The sequence below is a fragment of the Crocodylus porosus genome, unplaced genomic scaffold (assembly GCF_001723895.1).
Source record: "Crocodylus porosus isolate Cpor-Errol unplaced genomic scaffold, CroPor_comp1, whole genome shotgun sequence".
Taxonomy (NCBI): domain Eukaryota; kingdom Metazoa; phylum Chordata; order Crocodylia; family Crocodylidae; genus Crocodylus; species Crocodylus porosus.
In genome coordinates, this window is record NW_017728928.1 from 18,514,233 (window position 1) to 18,534,583 (window position 20,351).

The 20,351-nt window shown below is 45.8% G+C and overlaps 1 protein-coding gene across 1 annotated transcript in view; it reads right to left on the minus strand.

Annotated features, from left to right (window-relative positions):
* PMP22 (peripheral myelin protein 22) overlaps positions 1–20,351 on the minus strand; it is a 34,727-nt gene that overhangs the window by 5,357 nt on the left and 9,019 nt on the right. The window contains exon 4 of the mRNA XM_019542733.1: positions 3,716–3,856. Coding sequence (XP_019398278.1) covers positions 3,716–3,856 — 141 coding nt within the window. The remainder of the gene's footprint in view (positions 1–3,715; positions 3,857–20,351) is intronic.

Sequence of the window (20,351 nt, forward strand, 5' to 3'; positions counted from 1 at the left end):
CTCTGGCACCTCGCCAGAGCACCATGAGTACTCATAAAGCTGTGCCAGCAGTCCTGCAATGACCTCTGCTAATTCCCTCAGCACTCTGGTGTGGAGATCATCCACTCTGGGGTGAGATACCCCACCACAGTGCACACGGAGACAGTGACTGGGGCTAGATGGGACTGCCTGCCAGCTAGCCCTGCACTACAGCACCCAACCACAGCCTCCACAGCATGTTGAGCCAGGGCAGAGCAGCTTCAGGCTAGCAGGCTGACACCCCCCTCACCCCCCCAGTGTCCCCTGTCATTTGGGGCTGCATCGCCCTGGCTCATCATACTTCAGCCCCAGGCACATGTATAAAAGCTGTGGCTGGGAGCAATGAACTCCAGCACAAATTGTGCCGGAGTTTATTCAGGTGCACTAATCGCACGTGTAGATGTGCCCAATGTCAACAGTATCCACTCTAGCGCTGTACCAAAAAATATCAGCCTCCGACATTACAAAGCTCTTGCACAAAGCCACCACTATTTCCCACTGCAAACAAAGTTTTTTAGTTGATCCCAGCAATTCTATTATATGTTCACTGTGCCATCATTGGAGCTAACTTTGTTCCAAATCTCTCGGACAGACCTTGGGACCACCTACATCTAACCACAGTGATATTTGAGCTGCTATTTTGCTTTACACTGTCCCTTTGTTCAAATAAAGTGCAGAAGTGGGAATATGTTTAATTAACAAGCTGCTGCTGCAGTTTCCATTTTCTGAGCAGAGACGAGAACTCCTACTGCATTAGCCCATGCAGAAAAAGCAAAACAATTGTCTCTTGACACTGGTGAGATAGAAAACAGGCTTGAATCTATGCCAAAGTCACCTACAGATAACTCAAAATACAGCAGCAATTGTCCATTTAAGGAATGTGGTTGCATAGAGCACATGCTAATGACTGTTTCCACTGGAGACACAGGAAGGACTGTAGCATAACTGATTCTGAGTATGGGAATATGCTCAAAGGGTAAAGCTCACAGTGAGCAGTCAAGGGTGCCAGGTTTTGTTTCCTGCTGACCTGTAGCTGAGGAGACCCACACATTTACATGTGCATACACACAAGCATTAGTGTGAGTAATGCGTATCTTCCAGGGAGGGCTATCAGTTCTCAATTTGCTGATCTCTGTAAAGTGCTTTGCTATCCTTAAATTGAGAAAGAGATAAAAATGGGACAAGGTTATCACAACCACGGGCTCAAGGCACCCTCATGGTAACCTGACATGGCAAGTCATCGACCACCACAGACTTGGAAGACTTGAAGTCTAGCCTTCCATTTCATGGAGTTAAAGTCTGAAAAACAGACTGGTGGTTTCTGCAGCCCTTCCCCTTTGTGCACGTCACAAATCATAGTAAAACCCAACACAAGTGAGTTTCTGCAGCTCTGGGCAGCAATCCTGCATAACAGCAACCAGCTGGGATCTTGGTAAACACATAGTGCCATATCGAAAATGTCTGTATACTTGCCTCTGGCCAATGCTCACTTCTGTAAGCACTAACACCAGCATTCACCTTACTGAAAGTCCTGTCCGTGAGATATTAGCTAAACTTCCTTACGTGTTCCCACAGACAACCCCTTGTGCCCTGTCTGACTTAGTCCTCTTCCAACACCAATAACTTTGTGTGAGCTACTGCTGTGATTGCTTGCATAGCCAGTTTTCCATATCAGAGTTGTCCAAGATGCCCTGGGACACATGGAATGGGAAGACCCCTAGAAAACCATTCTGTTTCTGATAGAGATTAAAACATTACTACCCAATGTACAGAGTGCTCTCCTGCTCAGTGCAGAGCAAAATAGTCTTCTGAAACGAAAAAGGATTCAGGGGCTGAAAGGATCAACTTGTGAGGGAAAACTGAAAAGGCAGAGGGCTGATTCCTCTCCACCTCATATCATGTGCATAGCTTTTCTTAGGGATAACTGTAGCTGTCTACTAAACTAGATTGAGCTCATACATCTTTTCCATCCTAATATATACAATCCCATCATTCCTAAAGAGAGACATTGCATCACAGTGCAAATTAGCTTCTTCCCACCCCCAGTTCAAAGGCTGTGTGTAAATCTGAATCAAGCCAGCAGCTCAGGAACACCCCGGGGCTGCTGCACTTGACACACACATTAGTTCCAACCTCAGCAGGGCTGATGAGTCAGGTTTCCCAAACAGAGGAGTTTACATTATGGTGCTTAGCTTTGCCAACTGAGTCACCCAGTCAGGAAGTTGCCTTGAGGGCAGAAGCATCCAGGCAAAAAGTATCAGCAATGTGTCTGGAAACAGCCTTCTCATCACCTACCACCAAGACAGTTTGTAGGAGTTTCATCTAACATCAGTGAAACTTCTGCCGCTCAAACCAGCTCTCCCTGAGAAGTTAAATAGGAAAAAGCCAAACCAACAATGTGTACTCCTCTTCAAGGGCTCCTGATTCAAGGCTCCTCTGGGTGGTAGGCCTTCAGGGGCTATATATAGGACAAGGATGAATAACTACAGGAATTTGCTTCTTTAGCCTAAATACTGGTCCCTCTTTCTGGTGCACATGCCAACTATTTGGAAGCCAAGCTGAGCCCAGCTGGCTTCTCTGCCTGGGGCTTCCAGACCAGACACTCCCCAGCAGAGCTAGAGACATGGATTATGTGGTCATTGTACACTCACGACTTTCTGGAAATTCAGGGTAACAAAGACTAGCTGCTGCCCTGAGTTTTGCAATACAGGAATGGAATAATTGGCATGGGCACTGGATAATGGGCAATAGCTTTTTTCCTCACCACATTCAGGCTGAAGTCTAGAGAAGGCTGAGGCCCTGTTGAGAGCTGGAGACCTGTCAGTATTCAGACACACCAACACTGCGCACCTCAGTGCTGTGTAGAGGCACCTGGGCTAGTTCAGGCACTGGAAGCAGAACAGACACATTAGCATGCCATTCTGCCCTAGATAATGCAACCTGCTGAGCTAATTCAGAGCACCTTGAGCCAGTGCTGCCTTGTGCTGTCCCTGTCTCAAATGATCAAGAGATGTAGTTATTGAGCCAAAAATCATTCTTATGGTAGAAACACTTAAGTCTGTGGAGTCACATCAGGAACAAATTCTCTCCAGCTGTCCCTGCATGTGCCACAAAATGTATGTGTAACTAATTGTTGAAGTATCCTTCTCTCTGGCTTGCTCTGTTTTTTGCTGTCTAGGTAGTGACACACAGTAGCTGATTTTTAGAGGTGTTGAGCCTGCACCATGCCTAATTGTGAGCAGCATGTATGATAGCTCATCTATCAGGGACTGAACCAAGCACCTGTAACTATTACAGTTTGAGCTGAGGTCTTCAGCCAGAGCTGTAACAGACTCCTGTCCCCTGTGAAACGTGTGACACATACACACTGACAAATGGATTACACCCCTGTGCATCTAAGGCAGAACAGGCCCCTGGCTATCCACACCCCATTCCCCTCAATTATGACCTATGATGACATAGCCTAGTACATGCCATTTCTGATGCATTATCATTGCCAAGCAGTGCAGCTTCCAGAAGAGCTGATTCCCTCTGCCCCGGTTCTAACCCCTGTCAGTTGTAATCAAGTAATAACCACACAGGGCCCTCTGGTATTCAAAAGCTTTCTTGTTTTCTGCTACAGCCTTCATGCCTCTCTCTGAAAGCATTTTCTCTGTACATACTCAGAGCCGCCACCTATTTATCATTCTCCACTTACCGGCAAGGATCTGGAAGATTCCAGTAATGTAAAACCGTCCTCCCTTGGTGAGTGTAAACAGCTGGCAAAAGAACAGGAACAAGGACAGCACGCTGAAGATAATGGAGAGGATCATCATCGCCTGGACAGACTGCAGCCATTCTGGAGAAATAGAAACACACAGTAAGGCAAGGTCTGCATGTCCAACCAGGCCTCCAAGTGGAAAACATAATGCAACGTCCATCACCATGGACTTTGGTAGAGTCTGGATCAATCCCAGAGTTGTGTATGTGTCTAGGCAATCCCTACTGAATTTGAGTCACACTGGTACCCCCACTCAGATTCTGAAAGAACAGCAAGGGCCCAGCTCAGATAGGTTTTTCCAACTCCAGCTCCTGCAACTTATAGGGAGAACAGACATCCTCCCTTTATCAGGCACTAAGTCAGCACAACCGTTTCAGGCTTAACACTAGGAAAAACTTCTTCACAGGTAGGGTGCCTGACAGTCAGAGTCATCTGACCCCAATTGTCTTTCCTGCCTAGTGCAGGGCGGCTGGACCCAATGATCTTGCAAGGTCCCTTCCAGCCCCTAACAATCTATGAAGCTTCAAGAAAAGCATCCTAAGGGGCCTCTGCAGAAGCCAACCCCAGTTACAGAAGGAACAGCAACCCCAGGATTGTTAAGGGTGAACCTTAGACAAGCCCTGTGCAATCATTCAAATCACAGTATGGTCTCAGCGCTAGTCACAGATACAGGTGCACCCCAGGCTGGCATGGGAAATATAGTAAGATCACAATTGTTGTCCTGGGTACAGTTCTACCCTAGACCTGGCATGGCATCTACATTATGAACTCAGTGCTGGTATTGTTCTGCCCCAGTGGTAATACGGAAAGAATAGTATGATCTGCGTGCTAACCCTCCCAGTGCTACCATTAAAGTTGCAATATAATCTCAGTGCTATTTCAGTCTGGTGCCAGCGTTCGTATGAAAACTACACTACGATCTCAGTGTCAACTCCAGGTCCTGTATAGGGCCAGCAAAGAAAGTACAGTATATGATCTCAGTGTTAACCACTGGGTCAGTTGTACTTCACCAATGGCAATGAAACAGACAGGAGATTGCTGATTCATCTTGTCCATGTTTGCTCAGCCATGGAAATGAGATTTCAAAGCTGCCAAAGAGACCTGAACCTCTCATTTCCATTCACATACCTGAAAAGGATTGAAAATAATGGATAAGGCATATCTAAAAGTGTAACAATAACTGTTTACTTTCTCAGATGTCACTTCCTGTGAAGATGATGCTCTTAGAATATTTGAGCTATGTGTTCAGCAACAATCAGTGGTTCTTGATATTTGAGAATAAGACTTGTGGGAAACTAGGATATCAGAACATGCCACCTAATCAGCAGACAACACATTCATTTATAACTCAGAGAACGTTCATTTATAACTCGGGGACCAGCAGGCATTGGGAAATCCCTATTCCCCCGAGCACTACCAGGAGTGACTAGGAATAACGGTCACAAGCTGGCAGAGGGTAGATTCAGACTAGACACCAGGAGGCGTGACTTCACGGTCAGGACGGCTAGGATCTGGAACCAACTTCCAAGAGAAGTGTGCAGGCTCCTACCCTGGGGGTCTTTAAGAGGAGGCTGGATGAACTCCTTGCTGGGGTCGTTTGACCCCAGTACTCTTTTCTGCCACGGCAGGGGGTCGGACTTGATGATCTGCTCAGGCCCCTTCCAACCCTACTAACTATGAAACTATGTTCACCTGCTTTCACATTACAGCTCCATCCAAGACCCACAGAAAACAGAAAGACTCTCTTCACCAGACTTTGTATCAGGTCCCCAGAACATAGGTCCATTACAAATACAGAAGTCATGCACAATGACTATGGGACAGAGCAGGCCAAGCCGCAGATAAAATAAATTACAAACATGCTTATTTGTCCTTATTGAATTCAGCCCTTAAGAGAGACATTTTACCCATTGCCATACTCAGCTATGATAAAGGCAGGAGTTATCATTGTTTCATTTAGAGGTAACAGAAGCACAGGGAAGGGAAGTCATTTTATAGAGAAAGCAAGTGGCAGAGCCCATAGTAGGAACCACAGGCCAGCTCCTCAGCCAGTGGGAATACAGCAGCACTGGACTCTCTTGAATTCGGTGCTCTCACCACTACACTGCACTGCACTGCACAACACAACACTGTCTTACTCTCAGTGGATATTTTGAACAGGCCACTCTCACAAAGCAGCACTTGTCCATGAGAAACGACTGTTTCTATAAAGAGGGGATTGAAACATGAGCCAATTATAAAATAAAACTGTAGTTTAACTGAAATGTGGTGGTTTTAGCCGCATTGTGGTTTCAGGTTCTGTACCCTGCTTGGCCTGCTCTTTAGCCACATGCCTTCTGGCATAACAAATGACAAGCCAGTGTCTAGCTGTCTGTGTTGCTCCACTTGTGTGTTATGCAATGAGAAGAAATTTGAGAGCTCAAAAGTCAACATCTGCTCTCATTAACATGGACGAAACTCCCACTGAATCCATGTGAGCTGTACGTGTAGAACAGAAAGCACAATTTGGTCCCAGAAGTCTAAATACAGGACTTCAGCCAAACTTCTAATTATAATCCAGGCCTTGATCAGTCTATTTGAGCACCAAGAAGGAAGAGTGAATGCACACTTTCGGAAAAGTCCCATGGAATTTAACAGAAAATGCTCATTTCACTATAGGTTTCCCTGGAACAGTCTATGGACTTTAATAGAAAATTATATTCCTAAAAGAAAGTACTATAGAGCAGCATGTACAACTTTCATTTTGTTTAGTTCACAGGGGTTTAGCATAAATTTTTACCAAACACTGCTGAATATCCATGGGACCCTGTTTGTTTCATTCCTGTTGCAGTCTATTGAGGTTTTAGATGAGGACACCCTGAAAGATGCACATACTACATACACGCCTCAATGCCGACTGAATTCAAACTCCTAGGATTATACTTCTGCTTCCCTACAGTGTTATGGAATGGGTCCTGATCACATGAGCAAAATGAAGTCACAGGGAGGTCACTCTGGCCATCCCAAACCGCCCTGTCCAAAACACTTACGTAATGTCATTCTGCACTGTTAAAAAACGTTACTGCATTTGCTTCCAAAGGAGGGTGCATCTAAAGTGCCAGGAAGCAATTCTTGTATCTATCCATTTGTGGCAACATTTGGAATGCAAGAGTTTTCATCATTAGTAATGCTACAGAGTAAGCAGTTGTCATTTCAATGATGGTGCTGTAGTTTCACTGTACTTTTTAAGGGCTGTGCAAATAAAACGCTCTGAATGCCTTCTCAATCTCAAGTTCTCCTGTCGGATCAACAAAACCTCAGCCTGGGCACTTTCCTTCAGATCTACTGTGCTGCAAAACATTTTGGAATGCAGCTGTGCTATCAGTGAGATAAGGCTGTTAAAAGAGCTGCTAATGTAATCAGTCATAAATAAAACATTGAACTCCTTGTACCTCAGCCCCACCTGATGAGCCATCAGGAAGAGCAGCATGGCTAATGGTCTCGGTGCACTGAAGGAAGAACACCATGTTTCTTCTATATGCAGAGAAATGTTGGGGGAGGAAGACAGAAGTTCATAAATGTAAGAGGACTTACAATCATAATTGTTGTCTTCCCCTAGCAAGCTTTTGATTCCCCCTAGTAATCTTTAAGCTACCAAGTAAGGAAAGAGTGTTCACTTGAAGCATCTTTGTGATGAAAAGCCTACTAGCCCTCACCCACAACCCTGGACCATCGCATCCACACCCACATCATTGGAGCCCACAGCAAAGCCACTTGCAAGCTCAGGGACAAGTTCAAGGTGGATAGCCTTCATTTAAAACCCAATGGAAACAACAAGAGTCTGTCCTGATTTCAATAATCTTTGAGCCTGGCCCTAATTCCTAGAGCAGAATTTGTTGCATCTGGAGGGGATTGCTTCAACTGGTGATTATGTTAAGAAAGGCTTTTGGGCAGAAAGCAGTTCCAGTGAGTTCGAACATGGTGGGAGTCAACAGCCCTTTTAAGGGCATCAACCCATCATTATTTTTGGTGCTGTATGCGAATGGGTGGCAACAAATTTGCAGGTCCTAATAACAACAGTCATGTATATGCAGTCAAAGACTCTATGAAGCAAGGAAAGCCACTGAGGATGACTGGCCCTTCCTGGCCACCACTGCTATCACAAAATAGGAGCACCAGGGCAGGTACATCGGCAGTCACAGAATCTAGTGGATAGTGCCCGAAAATGAGACCCTCAGTGAGTGCCCAGGCTCCAGGCTGGGGTTGTACTCATAACCTGCTGTCTGACATTGTTCTTGCCCGCTTCTATCAAATGGGGGCACTGGTACTTGACCAGGTTTATAAATGCTGTGAAACCAACAAGTGGAGGGTATATTGTTAATGAAGATTAAGGGAGTGTGGTTTCCACATCTAATTGCATTTGTCTCCTTTAAAAACCTCTTCTTATAAATGCAGAGTGCTGCTCATAAGTTGCTGCCCAAATTATGTTAGTTAGTTCCCCTGGCTTAGTCTTCTGCCTTACCAAGATGCCTACAATTCAGTTAATCTGTTTGTGGAAAATAACGTCAAACTACCTGAATATATAACTGGCCTGTCAGACCTATTTACTCTCAGACTGCTGTAAAGAGTGTTATATTTATGGTTTCTCTTGTGGAGTGAGTCAGTTATCCCACTTTTCTCAAGCACCTGGGCAGCTAAATGATTGTGTCTTTGTTTTTGGAAGGTGGTGGAAGGAAATCTAGTGGGAAAGAAGGCTTCCATTCCTTGGGCTGCTGTCTACACAGGTCTAGGTTTCTCTATAATAGAGAATAAATCTAGGACACACACTGGTCATCTAATGGCCCTTTTCCCTGACACTAGTAATGAAAAAGTTTGGAATTATTTAAAGGGTCCCTGAGAAATTAAAGGCCTGAAGTTTAGAATTTGGGAGATCAGGGTTCAGCTCACTGCTTTGTTACAGATACCCTGTGTTGTCTTGGGGGAAAAAAAAAACAAAAACACAAGATGCATGACTAAACTCCGCATCTGTAAAATGAGAATAGCATTGCTCTGTATCACAGAGGTGCTATGGGAGTAAATGCATCAATGGGTAAATGCATTCAAGACCATAAAGCTAGCAGATGGACATGTTGACCATATAAATACTTTGGACAAGTGGAGGTGGACCTTGTCAGGGTAAGAGCAATGGAAATGTTTTCTCACTAATGTGTACTGATCTTGTGCGGCACCACACACCCACCACTGCCTCATGCTGTCTTGTAGCTTCTAATACTAGTCTGAAGGTATGGACTTTCTGTCCTCCTGAAAGGTCACCAAGCACTTTATAAGCTGTATGCAAACAGGATCAGCCCAAATGCATGCATCAGTCAAGGAGATAGCTGCAGCACTTAAGAAAACCACAGACCAAATGAAAGGGAAATGCAACTGGATTCAATGGATCTGCCTAAGAAGGATGAAAGCTGTCCAACACTGCCAAAACTATGGTACTAGGGTATCTAAATATTATAAACTAGGGGCTATTAAGGCAACCTTCCTGAAGAGATACATGACGATCATCCAGGATGTGTATTACTCACCTTTAGCTCTTTTCCAAAACTAAATTCATCTCCCTAGCTTTTTACTAACAACTAGGAAATACACAGCACTGTGACCACCTGCATCACAAAAACCTCTGGTAATCTGGGAAATCCAAACATGTCCCTGCCCTCCATCCAGATACAGTTCCTGAAAGGATGGTTTGTTTGAATCAAACTTTTGCTTGCTGGTTTTGACTAGTCTAAGTCTGGACCTCACGTGGTTGCTAATCCACACACCTGTTTTCCTAGGAAAAGGTAGGCAAAAAGCTATTGTTGCCTTTGCTTTGTTCCAAATAAACCCCATGATCCCTGTAGTAATTAGTGAGGCTTATGCTAACCTCCAACTGATGCAACCCAGAGCTGATCCCATGGAGGGCAGACATCATGGTGCTTTCATTTCATGCAACTCCAATTAGAGTTACAGGTATAGCATGGTACAAGTGTACCCTGCAGCTGGACACATTCCCAGCTCTAATGGGTATTGAACGCACAGAGAGTAGCAGGAGGCCTCCTGCTAGAAAACTCCACTTCACTGGCAGGAATCCTTATGTGGGGAGGACAAGAGGGAATCAGCTCCTCAAGAATGTGGAAAACATAGTCAAATTCCTTTCATGTCCACCACCCCAGGCTGGTGGGGGTGTAAAGAGAAGGTGTCTGGCACGGCTTCACAAGATTGCTGACTGATAAAGGGTCTAAGTGCTGCCTGGGAAAGGTCTCTGCGGGAGCTATTCAATGATACTCTATCTGCCCATGCTCCAGCCTTGCAGCTTTCTTTGCTTTTACGCCCAATCCCTTTGTATACTAGCAAAAAAGACTTCCCAGCATGTGCAGCCCAAGCAGCCCGCTGACATTCCTGAGCATCCAGAATGTGCTTCCCTTAGTCGTCCAGCCCCACAACAACCCCTACCACATGCCATGGTCAACCATGGCAGTCCAGTCCAGCCTGAGAGCGCTGCCATGGCACTCAGAAGCGATGAGGTCTAGTGCTGGCTTTGCTACATGACCTGAGACAAGTCAAGTCACTCCTCTGCAGGCTTGTGCTTTTACTCCCTCCCTTGTCTCCAGGGGAAAATCTTTCTAGTTATGCTGCATGTCTCATTATATTGTGAAAAGACCCCTCCACCCACCCAGGCTTAGTACTCTTATTTCAGTTTAAGAAAAGTTTCTTTTCATTTAGCTTAACCTCCTCCCAAACAATGCAAGCTAAACCGAGTCGCTTTTCTCAGAAGAAAAGTCCTCACATGGGTGGCAGCCTCACACTGCTCTCCTGGTTTCCTTTCACACCACAGATTATACCAAAAGGCCTTTCAGTGTAGACAGAACCATAGCCTAGAAATAGATGTCACCAAAAAGAGTGATTCAGCTGTGCCACCATGTGTTGCGACACAGCTTATTCGCTTTGATGGGCAAAGCACACATTGCCCCTTGTCCCACACTTGATGGTGCGGGACAAGTGGCAACGTGATCTTCCCACATTCCCTGCTGCCCCAGGGCTGGCTCAGCAGAGAAGCACTTTTCCCTGTTTCCCCAAAACCACAGTGTGTCTGCAGCAGCAGGGAAAGGAGGGTTTTCCCCTACCCAGCCAGCACTTTCTCCCCTGCTCAGGACCCACAGCACCACAAGGTAATAGATGTCCACAGCAGAGTCTATTACTATCTTTTGTTATGCCACTGGTTTTCCTATCATGTGACATGACAAAGGGTAAGGACATCTATCTGCTTTGCATTTGTGCAACCGTAAAGTTTTTTAAAGGCAGCACAAATGAGAAATCAGAGAACATATGTTTCCACCCTTAGACTATGAACTCTTAACTTCATATGTACAGCACCAGGAAGAATGAGGCTCTGATTTCACTGAGGCTGCAGGTCTTACTGTAGCGTAAACAATCAGAACTACCACTAACAGTGTTGCTAGGCACACCCAGCACTGTTCTGCCCGTGACATTTTTTCACCTAAACAGCATCAGTAGAAAGTAGGGTTCGTAATGAGGCCAGTTTCTTGGATCACCACATTTATTTTGGGAAGGCGTTTTTGCCTATTGTTGCATTTGTTTTTTCCTTCAAACTACATCCTCACGTTTTAGAGCACTATGGCAAACAAATGGACTAGAAACCCAATGCAATGGTGTCACAAGCTTATCCCCATGACAATACACAGCGCTTTGCCATCCAAGGATGCAGACAATGAATGGAGTTTCCCACCTCCGCTGTCAGATAAGTTATCATTGCTATTTTACATATCAGGAAACAGAGGCAAAGATAAGTTAAGCCTCTGGCTCTGATTTCTAGAGCCATCAATGAGTTCTGAGTTATTCCTATTGCAGTCACCCTACATAAGATCCCCTGTCATGAGCAAGAGCCCAGTGCTATGTGCTGTACAAATGGGGAACAAAATGTAGCCACACAACTCCCATAGATTTATTCAGCAGCAGGAGGCCACTGTAGGCTGTAGACATAAACAGTGACTGACAAACCACACCAACAGCTGCAGACTGAACTTCTAGCAAAACCTAAGTTATGAATAATATGGGATTAAGCTGGTATACAATCAATAAACAATAAGATTAGTCAATAATAAATAAGCTTGCAATTCATTCATAAGCAACAGCCTGGGAAAGTAGAATAAGAACCTGTTAATCAAGGTCAATAATGTCAGGCTAGGGCAAGTTTGAATAACTGATTTTGAGAAAGTGCTAAAAGTAACAATTGATGTTTTTGCCTTTTGACTCGAGTTGAATTAAAGCTCAGCTAGAATTGCATTTAAATAATCATGTATCTTTGTTAACTGAATATGGTAAAGCCAAAATGTGTGCTATGCATAGGAAAGAAGTGGAAACGAGAGGTAAAAGTGTTGTGGGAGTGTGAGTCTAGGAACACAGAGAAAAAGAAGGAATCTACCATGGAAACCGCCTGTTGTCTGCCTTGGCCACTTTCAGGGAACTTATCCTAAGCTACAGAAGCGTGGCTAACACAAAAGGCTCAAAAGCCTGTTTACTACTAGCCTGGTTAGCATAGTAAAAGAAAAAAATTACATGCCAAGTAGCATTCTCCGATGAAGAAAAGAGAAAAATCCTCTTTCCCAAGATTGTAATTGTCACAAGGGGACAGACCCAGCTAACTGGCTTCTTCCAAGTCCATAGAGAAACTGGTTCAGTTCAGTTCCTGAAGTCTTGGTGAAACAAAGACTTACACCAACCAGAGAACAATTATTAAACCAAGCCATGTATCAAATATTGGATATAAAAAAGAAAGTGGTTTGGGGACATCTCAGCAAATTCAAGGCAACAGCAGCCAGTTGGAGTGCCACCCTCCTCCTCTTCCCTCCTGCATCTTCCCAGCCAATATAGCTAAGAATCTGTACTGTGCTGTTGCAGGTCTAGACAGGCATAGACAAAAGTGCTTATTCCCGTACTTCATGGATGTAATCAATTAAAGGTTGGGTTATAGACCTGTCTCCTGCCTCTTTACCTGACTTGGTAGTTATAATACCTTACCTTCTAAGAGGGAATGGAGGATTATAGGGAAATATAAACATATCTTAATTTGGTGTCCAAAAACTGTTAATCACTGTGGAAATTGTAGCTCTCCCCTAATTTTGTCTAAACTTGCAAGAGTCCTAAACTTGCATAGACAGACTGTATGTAGTTCCAGCTCTCTAAAGACCTAATGGTCCTGGGTTTTTTGTAACACTACAGGAACATGAGCTGGTAGTCCTGACCCTTTCATTCCCCACCTCCTCCCAAGAACTTGATGTTCTTTAATGAGAATTTCTTGCAAAAAAGGAGAGGAAATTTAAAGAGCCAGAAACGATTTATGAGCAGGGATCCAGGTTTTCTGTTTCCCACAAAAAAACAAAAATGCAAATTTTCCCCTTTTCCTGAGAAACATGTGGATTTTGTTCTTCTCCAAAGAGCTCTCTGTAGGCTGGCAGAGTCCCAGTCTGCAGGAAGCTGGGAGGGAGCAGGAGGAGGGTGGTCAGGCAGGGGACACCATGTGAATGTACATCAGGAGTGGGCAGTTATTTCGGGCAGAGGGCCGTTTACCGAGTTTTGAAAACCTGTCGAGAGCCGCATGGGCAGCCCCGCCCCTTAACAGGAGCCCCGCCCCCGATCACCATCTTGTGACCAAAAGTCCCATCTCCTAACACCTGAACTTCGCCACTGGAAGTCCTTCCCCTTGCCCCCAGAGTACTCCTTTCAGCAAGGGGTTTTGCCATCTCAGAACCAGAAAAATACCAAATCATAGTCTAAAAATCGAACATCTACAACATTCATTAATTTCATTTCAAAAAATATTTTTGCCCTGGTTTACATGTGTTAGTGTAGTATACATAGAGATGATTGCACAATAGCTTAAAATGAAGTCTTACTCGTATATTGTGGTGGGTTTGGGGGGTGGGTATAGGTTTGTGGGGGCTGTGGGTGTGTGCGAGAGGGTATGGGTTTGTGGGCAGGTGGATAGGGGTGTGGGTGTGTATGTGGATATGTGGGGTGTGGGTATGTATGAGGTTTGTGGGGGAGAAGGATGGCTGGCATGTGTGAAGGGATGTGGGTGTGGGGGTCTGCATGTATGGCAGTGCAAAGGAGGTGTGGGTGCATGTGTATGGTGGAGTGTGCTTGTGAGACTCGCCCTATACATACATACACACACACACACACACACACACACTCCCTTATTGCACACACAAAAACACACAATCTGTCCGTCCCTCACTGTTCTCTCTGTTTCTCTCTTCCTCTCCCTCCCTCATTGCATGGACACACACATACATGCACACACACCCCTCCTCCTCTTGGCCCCATGGTACCAGCACAGGCCCTGTGCTCCTGCGGTCCAGCGATGCAGCCAGAAGCCACATGGTGCGGGAGCAGCCGACGGGAAGGCAGGAAGTGGGGAAATGGCAGCTACAGGTGGGGGAAGTGGCAGCGAGTGGGGCGCAGTAGTATGGGAGGATTGAAGCCCACATAGGGAGGAAGGGAGGGAATTGGGTAGGGCTAGGGCTGCTGCCCAGCTGGGAGGTATGTGGGGCTTTGGGCCCAGGGCTGCAGCGTGTAGCTGCAGAGCCCCAGCAGGGAGCAAGACAGGGTCATAGGTGGCTCATTTGGCTGGCCGTGGGGGGCTGCCCGCCACTGCATGCACTCCCAAGAGGGTAGGAGGGACCTGTGCCCACCAGATCTGTGCACAGGGTGGGGGTAGGGGCAGGCTGCCCCTCACAGGCTCGGCCTCCCCACCCTGCTGCCCTCCCCTGGGGCCTCTGCGACCCAGCAGTTGTGACCATGCTGCAGGGCACAGCAAGGCAGTGCAGGGAGGCTCACTGGCACTGTGAGCTTTGCGCTCTCCTGGCAACGTGTCCCCTGCATGTATGGAAGCAGCAGAGGCTGTGGTGTGGGGCTGTGCCCCTTGCTCCTGCTGCACATGCAGGGGATGCATCGCGAGGGCAGCATGGAACTTGCAGCAAGGAGGTCCCTGCACAGCCCTGCTGTTCCCTGCAGTGCTGGGTCACACCTGCTGGGCTATGGAGGCCCCAGGGAAGGTCACCAGGGTGGGAGCCAAAGCCCACAGTGGGCAGCCCATGCCTGTCCCTGCCCCAAGCATAGATCTGGAGGGCATGGATTCCCCACTACCGCCCCGGGAGTGCGTGCAGCGATGGTGCGCTGGGCCCCCCGCCCAAGCCATCAGTAGGCAGGCAGCAGGCAGGGAAGCTGGGCTCTGCTCTGCTGCAGCAGCTGCTGCTTCCTGCCAGAGGCAGGGGGCTGTGGACCTGGGTCCCTGGCCCCATAGTTCTGGCATCTGGGCCCCCCCTCCAGCAGGGCTGGGGGTAACAGAGGCCTATGGGGGGGGACACCAACAGAGCTAAGGGGGCTTTGTGGAGGAATGAGGGGCACAAGCAAGACTGGGGGAAGGTTGGAGGGGGGAGTGAGGAACCATTTTAATCATGGATTGGAGAGTTTAATCAGAGAATTTGTGATTTTTTTATCAGAGAATTCTCCATTTTTTATCAGGGAAAACCAGGATCCCTGTTTAGGAGGAACATAGGTGGGAAAGTTCTGAAACACCCATAGCTGAAGATGCTTTGTGGATGCATTTCAAGAGCACTAGAGCCCAAAAGCTTGCAAAGAACAATTTTACCAACTATTTAGTTGGTCCAATAAAACCAGCATTTAAGCAAAGAACCTTGCCTGCCTATGTCCTTAGACAAACATGGCTACAACCAACAACCCTAAAAAGTTGTAATGTAGTACCCTTCAGCTCCTCACTGGGGAAATGTCATTATTCCCTTGTGCTCTCTCCAGTTTAGGTTGAAAAAGGCTCAAGTGATAGTAGGCTGCACAGCTCCCCTGCATTCAGATACAAGAGGCTTTCACTGCCCTGTGTTTGCACTGCACAGACCCAGACATTGTCAGGCACCAGAAAGCAGCTGGCTCATCGCTACCACTCCTTGCAAGGATGCACTTTGCCTCCTACAAAAAAGAAATTTTGCTATTTTTCTTCTTCCCTTGAGGCATCCTCTAAATCCATGAGACATACCTGGGATTCAGATACAATTTAGCAAAACAACCTGCTTGGATCTTGTAGGTTTGCTTTCCAGAGAGGTGTCTCTGAATGCCTTGCTGATGAAGGAAAGCTACAGGCACTAAAGAAAAACAGCAAGCTTCTTCTCACTAGCCTCATGTCTCCACCTCACGTCTCTTATTAAATCTCTAGGACCTGCTCTCCTTTCTGTGGTTTCTGGCACATGTGGTATGTCCTAAGAGCAGCTAGGATGCGAATGCAATAACCCAAAGGGAGTCCCCTGCCAGGCAGGACACCTGAACTGCTAGTGAGCCAGGACATAAGGGTGACACATGTCATTTCTCATCTCTTACCCACCACCATCCCAATAACAACCAGCATGGGCAAAATCCTGCACTTGACTGAGGCTGAGGAATGGCCTAGATACAAAAGAAATGGCCTTGGCAGGGATGGTCTGGGAAAGCTGTGCATGAAACACTGCTCTGTGAAGACTTCCTGCAAAACCCTTCAGTGAAGTCTGGGGGCTTACCTGGCCCATGGATCTCCTGTCATGCAACTTTATCAGTACCGTAAGAGCATTTAAAAAAACCCTGGGAATACAGAGTAGAAGTGGGGAGAAAGAAGAAGATGCATGGAAGATGCATGATTTTGTAATGAAAATGCTGGATTGGAAATAAAGCAATCCCAGGCCTGATTCTGCTTTCAATTCTTCTGGAGACCCCACTGACATCAGAGGCGTTATTCTGATTCATGGGAATCAGGTAAGTGAGAAGAGAATCTAGTTCCTGCGTTCTGTTTCCAGCTCTTCCTCAGACCTGCTGAGTGACCATGAGCAAGACACTTAATCCTTGTATGCCTTAGTGTTGCCATCTGTAACCTGGGAATAATGGTGCTTCTGTCATCCATAGGGATGTGACAAAGATAACTGCATCACTGCCTATGAATGCCATCAAACTGCTTGTAAATACAAACAGCTCATTCTTCGCCTCCTCCCATGTTAACTTATCTAGTCCAGGTGGGGCGGGATTCTGCCCTTAAAGAGTGCTTACAAGAGGTCAGCAGCATAAGGATGGGTAGGCAAGTGAGTACATACCTCAGACGCTGCCTAAGGTGGGGGGACTGCCTTACCCTTCCATCTCCCCTCCCCCTTTTTGTAACTTTCCAGCTTCAGCTCTAGCAGGAGAGCAGCAGCTGCAGCATAGGACCATGTGAGTGAAGATTACACTGAAAAGTGGAACATCTTTAAATTTATCCTTGTACATTGAATAGGACAATTGCATCCAAGGTAACCTATAGCACATCTATCCCAAGGACCATGTAGTACCGACTGCAGTTTCACTACAATAGCGCGATGTACTCAGACACTGCACCACTGAAACTAATTAACACTCCCTCGGTTTCACTCTGCTGCTGCTTAGCCTAACGAGCTGCTTAGCCTAATGAGCTGAGGCAGTGGAGCCGTGTGCTTGCTGATTCAAGAAAGACACAGGTGCCTCAGGTCCTATTCAGAGAGTTCCCTTCGCACTCAGAAATACTCCTAGTCCGACACACTTGTGTTTTGCAGAAGTCAATGTGGCAGACCACACTTTGACCACAGAAAGCATCCAATTCGCTAATGGTCAGAAGCTTTTCCAAGCCTGCATCCTGCTTTTCCCACCCCAACTCATACCAGTTTGTTAAAGCAGCATCTTCCCATATCCCCTCTTTGATGCAGGCCTTTTTGCTTGTATAATGTATTTAAATATGCTGCCCATAATGGAAATTGATGATGAACAATAAACAGAATTAGATACTGGACAATATTTCTCTCTGGGGTTTCCAAATGTGGGTCCTTGGGCACAATGAGCAATATATAGAAAAAGCCTGAAAATAAATTCCCAAACAAAAGCAATATGACATTCAAAAGATATAGTCAGTCTAACTCTTGAAACATAATTTCACAGGCCACATGAGACAAATTGTCCCTGAAAACCCTGTTCAAGGATCCTTTCCGATTGTGCTGCTACACGTTGAGCCAAATACTGCTGTTCTGTTACACTCCCATAACCCAACTTGACAAGGGTCACTTGTATCCAATAACAAATAGCAGGCAATTTTGGACAACACTAGCTGATGAGTCCTGCCTGGCATTTTTAGTTGGTGTACATCAGCAGAACTGTACTGATTTTTAATGGATGTATGCTGATTTACACCAGCTGAGGATCTGCACTCCCCCCACCCCATGTGTTTTAAGGAATTAATCCGATGGGAAACGAAATAACAACTCCCTCCCTCCATCTGTCCCTGATGGCACTGGCGTTCCTCCTTACACCAAAGTAAACAAGATCAAAACTAGAACCAGAGATATGTAATGTCTATGCAGAATTCTCTGAGTATTTATTTTTTTCTGTAAATGTATCTCTTTTTCACAGGAAAAATCTTTGTATTCATCTGCACTGGGACTAGGTCCAACCAGCTCATGCTGGGAATACCTTGTACTATTTAAATAAAAACAATTAAAATGCAGTTTTGACAGGTTAGCATGACAGAGCCATTTAATGCAAAGGTTGACAGAATAATATGAATTAGTACATATTTCTGCACTGTTTTCAAGTGGATATGAACAGTAAAATTAATATTAAGAACAGTTCATATTGCACAACAGAAACTTGCTTGCCATATTTCCTTCTTTCCTTCTGCTCCTCTCAGTGCAAAGAAAAGGCATTTCAGGCATCAGTCTTAGCCAAAGGCAAAATACTTCTCTCCAGATTGTAGCGAGTCTTACTGTCAAATACTCTACACTGGTTTTCCATGCAGCCCTCCCACTGACCATTAATTCTGGTCTAGCTCGCGTCTCACAGCAATGTGATAATCACCGGTAATGTAAGTTCATAGGCTTTCTGCAAAAGTCCCTTAGAAGCACCTTCTATTGAGCAGAGCAGGAGCCTGGGAATGAAGAATGAAAAGATACTACTGTTGGACTCTGTTTCAGGGCTCCGTTGCACTGTGGTTTTTAGCCACCGTGCAGCTGTGCTAATGTATTTGTATTTGTGACTTGCCCTGCTGTAACCTATCCCAATTTCACAAGGCCAGAGTGCAGATCTCTGGCTGCAGAGCGGCAACCACAGCAGGAGACGGGCCATAAGAGCGCCCTTTGCACCTGCTGGAATCTAAGGGCACTCTGTGCTGGCAACTAAGGACACCTGAAGCACCGGGAAAAGTTCGCCATGTCCCTCTTCCCATCCACCCTCCTTGTAAGAGTGGTGAAGAGAAGGGTCAAGACAGGAGGGCAGCACATAGCTCTAGCCTACACCTGTCAAGTGTCTCTTGCCACATAAAGGAAATCTTTCACGGAGAAATCCAGGTTAGAGTCACTTTATGCCAGTGGAGCAGTACAAAAGGAGTAGACAGCCAGTGCTTGGAAGCTCTGTTGCAGTGGAGTACAGCTCTCTATTATATGGCCCAGAAAAATGGGCAAATAATCCTGCAATAAGTCAGCATAATCTACTGGTGAGATATTACAGCCCAAGCAAGGAAGCATTGGCTCTTCAGCTCAGGAAGTAGTCACTCAAGATTTCAGAAGCATCTACTCCAATTTCTGATACACTGTCCACAATGGCAGGTGACACATGCAAACTGGAGAGCACACTGCCTATTACAGCACTTGGTAACGAGTTGGTTGACACTTTGCAAATGTCCCATGCCATTTTTTCGAAAAACCTGGAGTTTCTTGGGATGGGGGTTGTAGTATAACATAGCCTCAACCTTGACAAAGCTGATCATGCAAAACATGCAGAATAGCAATTTAAGAAAAGAAAGGAGAAATGAGGAAAAAAACACAGATGCTTGGGAGTGCTTTAGGGTTTCCCATAAAAAAAAGAAAACATTTCAATAATAAAAAAAAATCTCCATTTCTGTGAAACAGTCTCTTGCAGGCCACATGCTGCTTGAACATTTCAGAGCAAATCACCTTAAGACCATTAACAGTGTTTGGGTCAAATTGTCTTCTGGAGTAACTCTACTGACTTCATGGGATTTACACTGACTGAGGATTGGGCTGCGGCTGTCAGAAGTTCGGTTCTGGGATTCAGTGCTGAATTTTTTAGATAAGTCTTTTCCGGGAACGCCTGGCAGAACAAATTAAGCAGCGACTTCAACATTTTTCCCATACTTCTCAGCCTCTTAAAAATTACATTCTGTAGCAGATAATTGCTGAAATCAAAGCAGTAAATGCATAGGTCAGGGATCCTGGCAGTTGCTCTTCTTAGACCACTCTCCCTTAGCACTGAGGCATGCCTGTCCAAAACTCCCAGGGGATCAGAGTTCTAGTAGCCTGCACACTACACGTGGGCTACGGACAGAAGTTACACATAAAGTGGTTTAAGGGATCAGAACTGGGTTTAAACCTGTAACAGAACACAGGTTCAGTGCACATAAACCAATTTCAAAATTACTGAAACTGGGTTTAAGATAAACCTGATCGAATGTCACATCAGACTTAACTGATTTGGGTCAAACCTGTTTAGG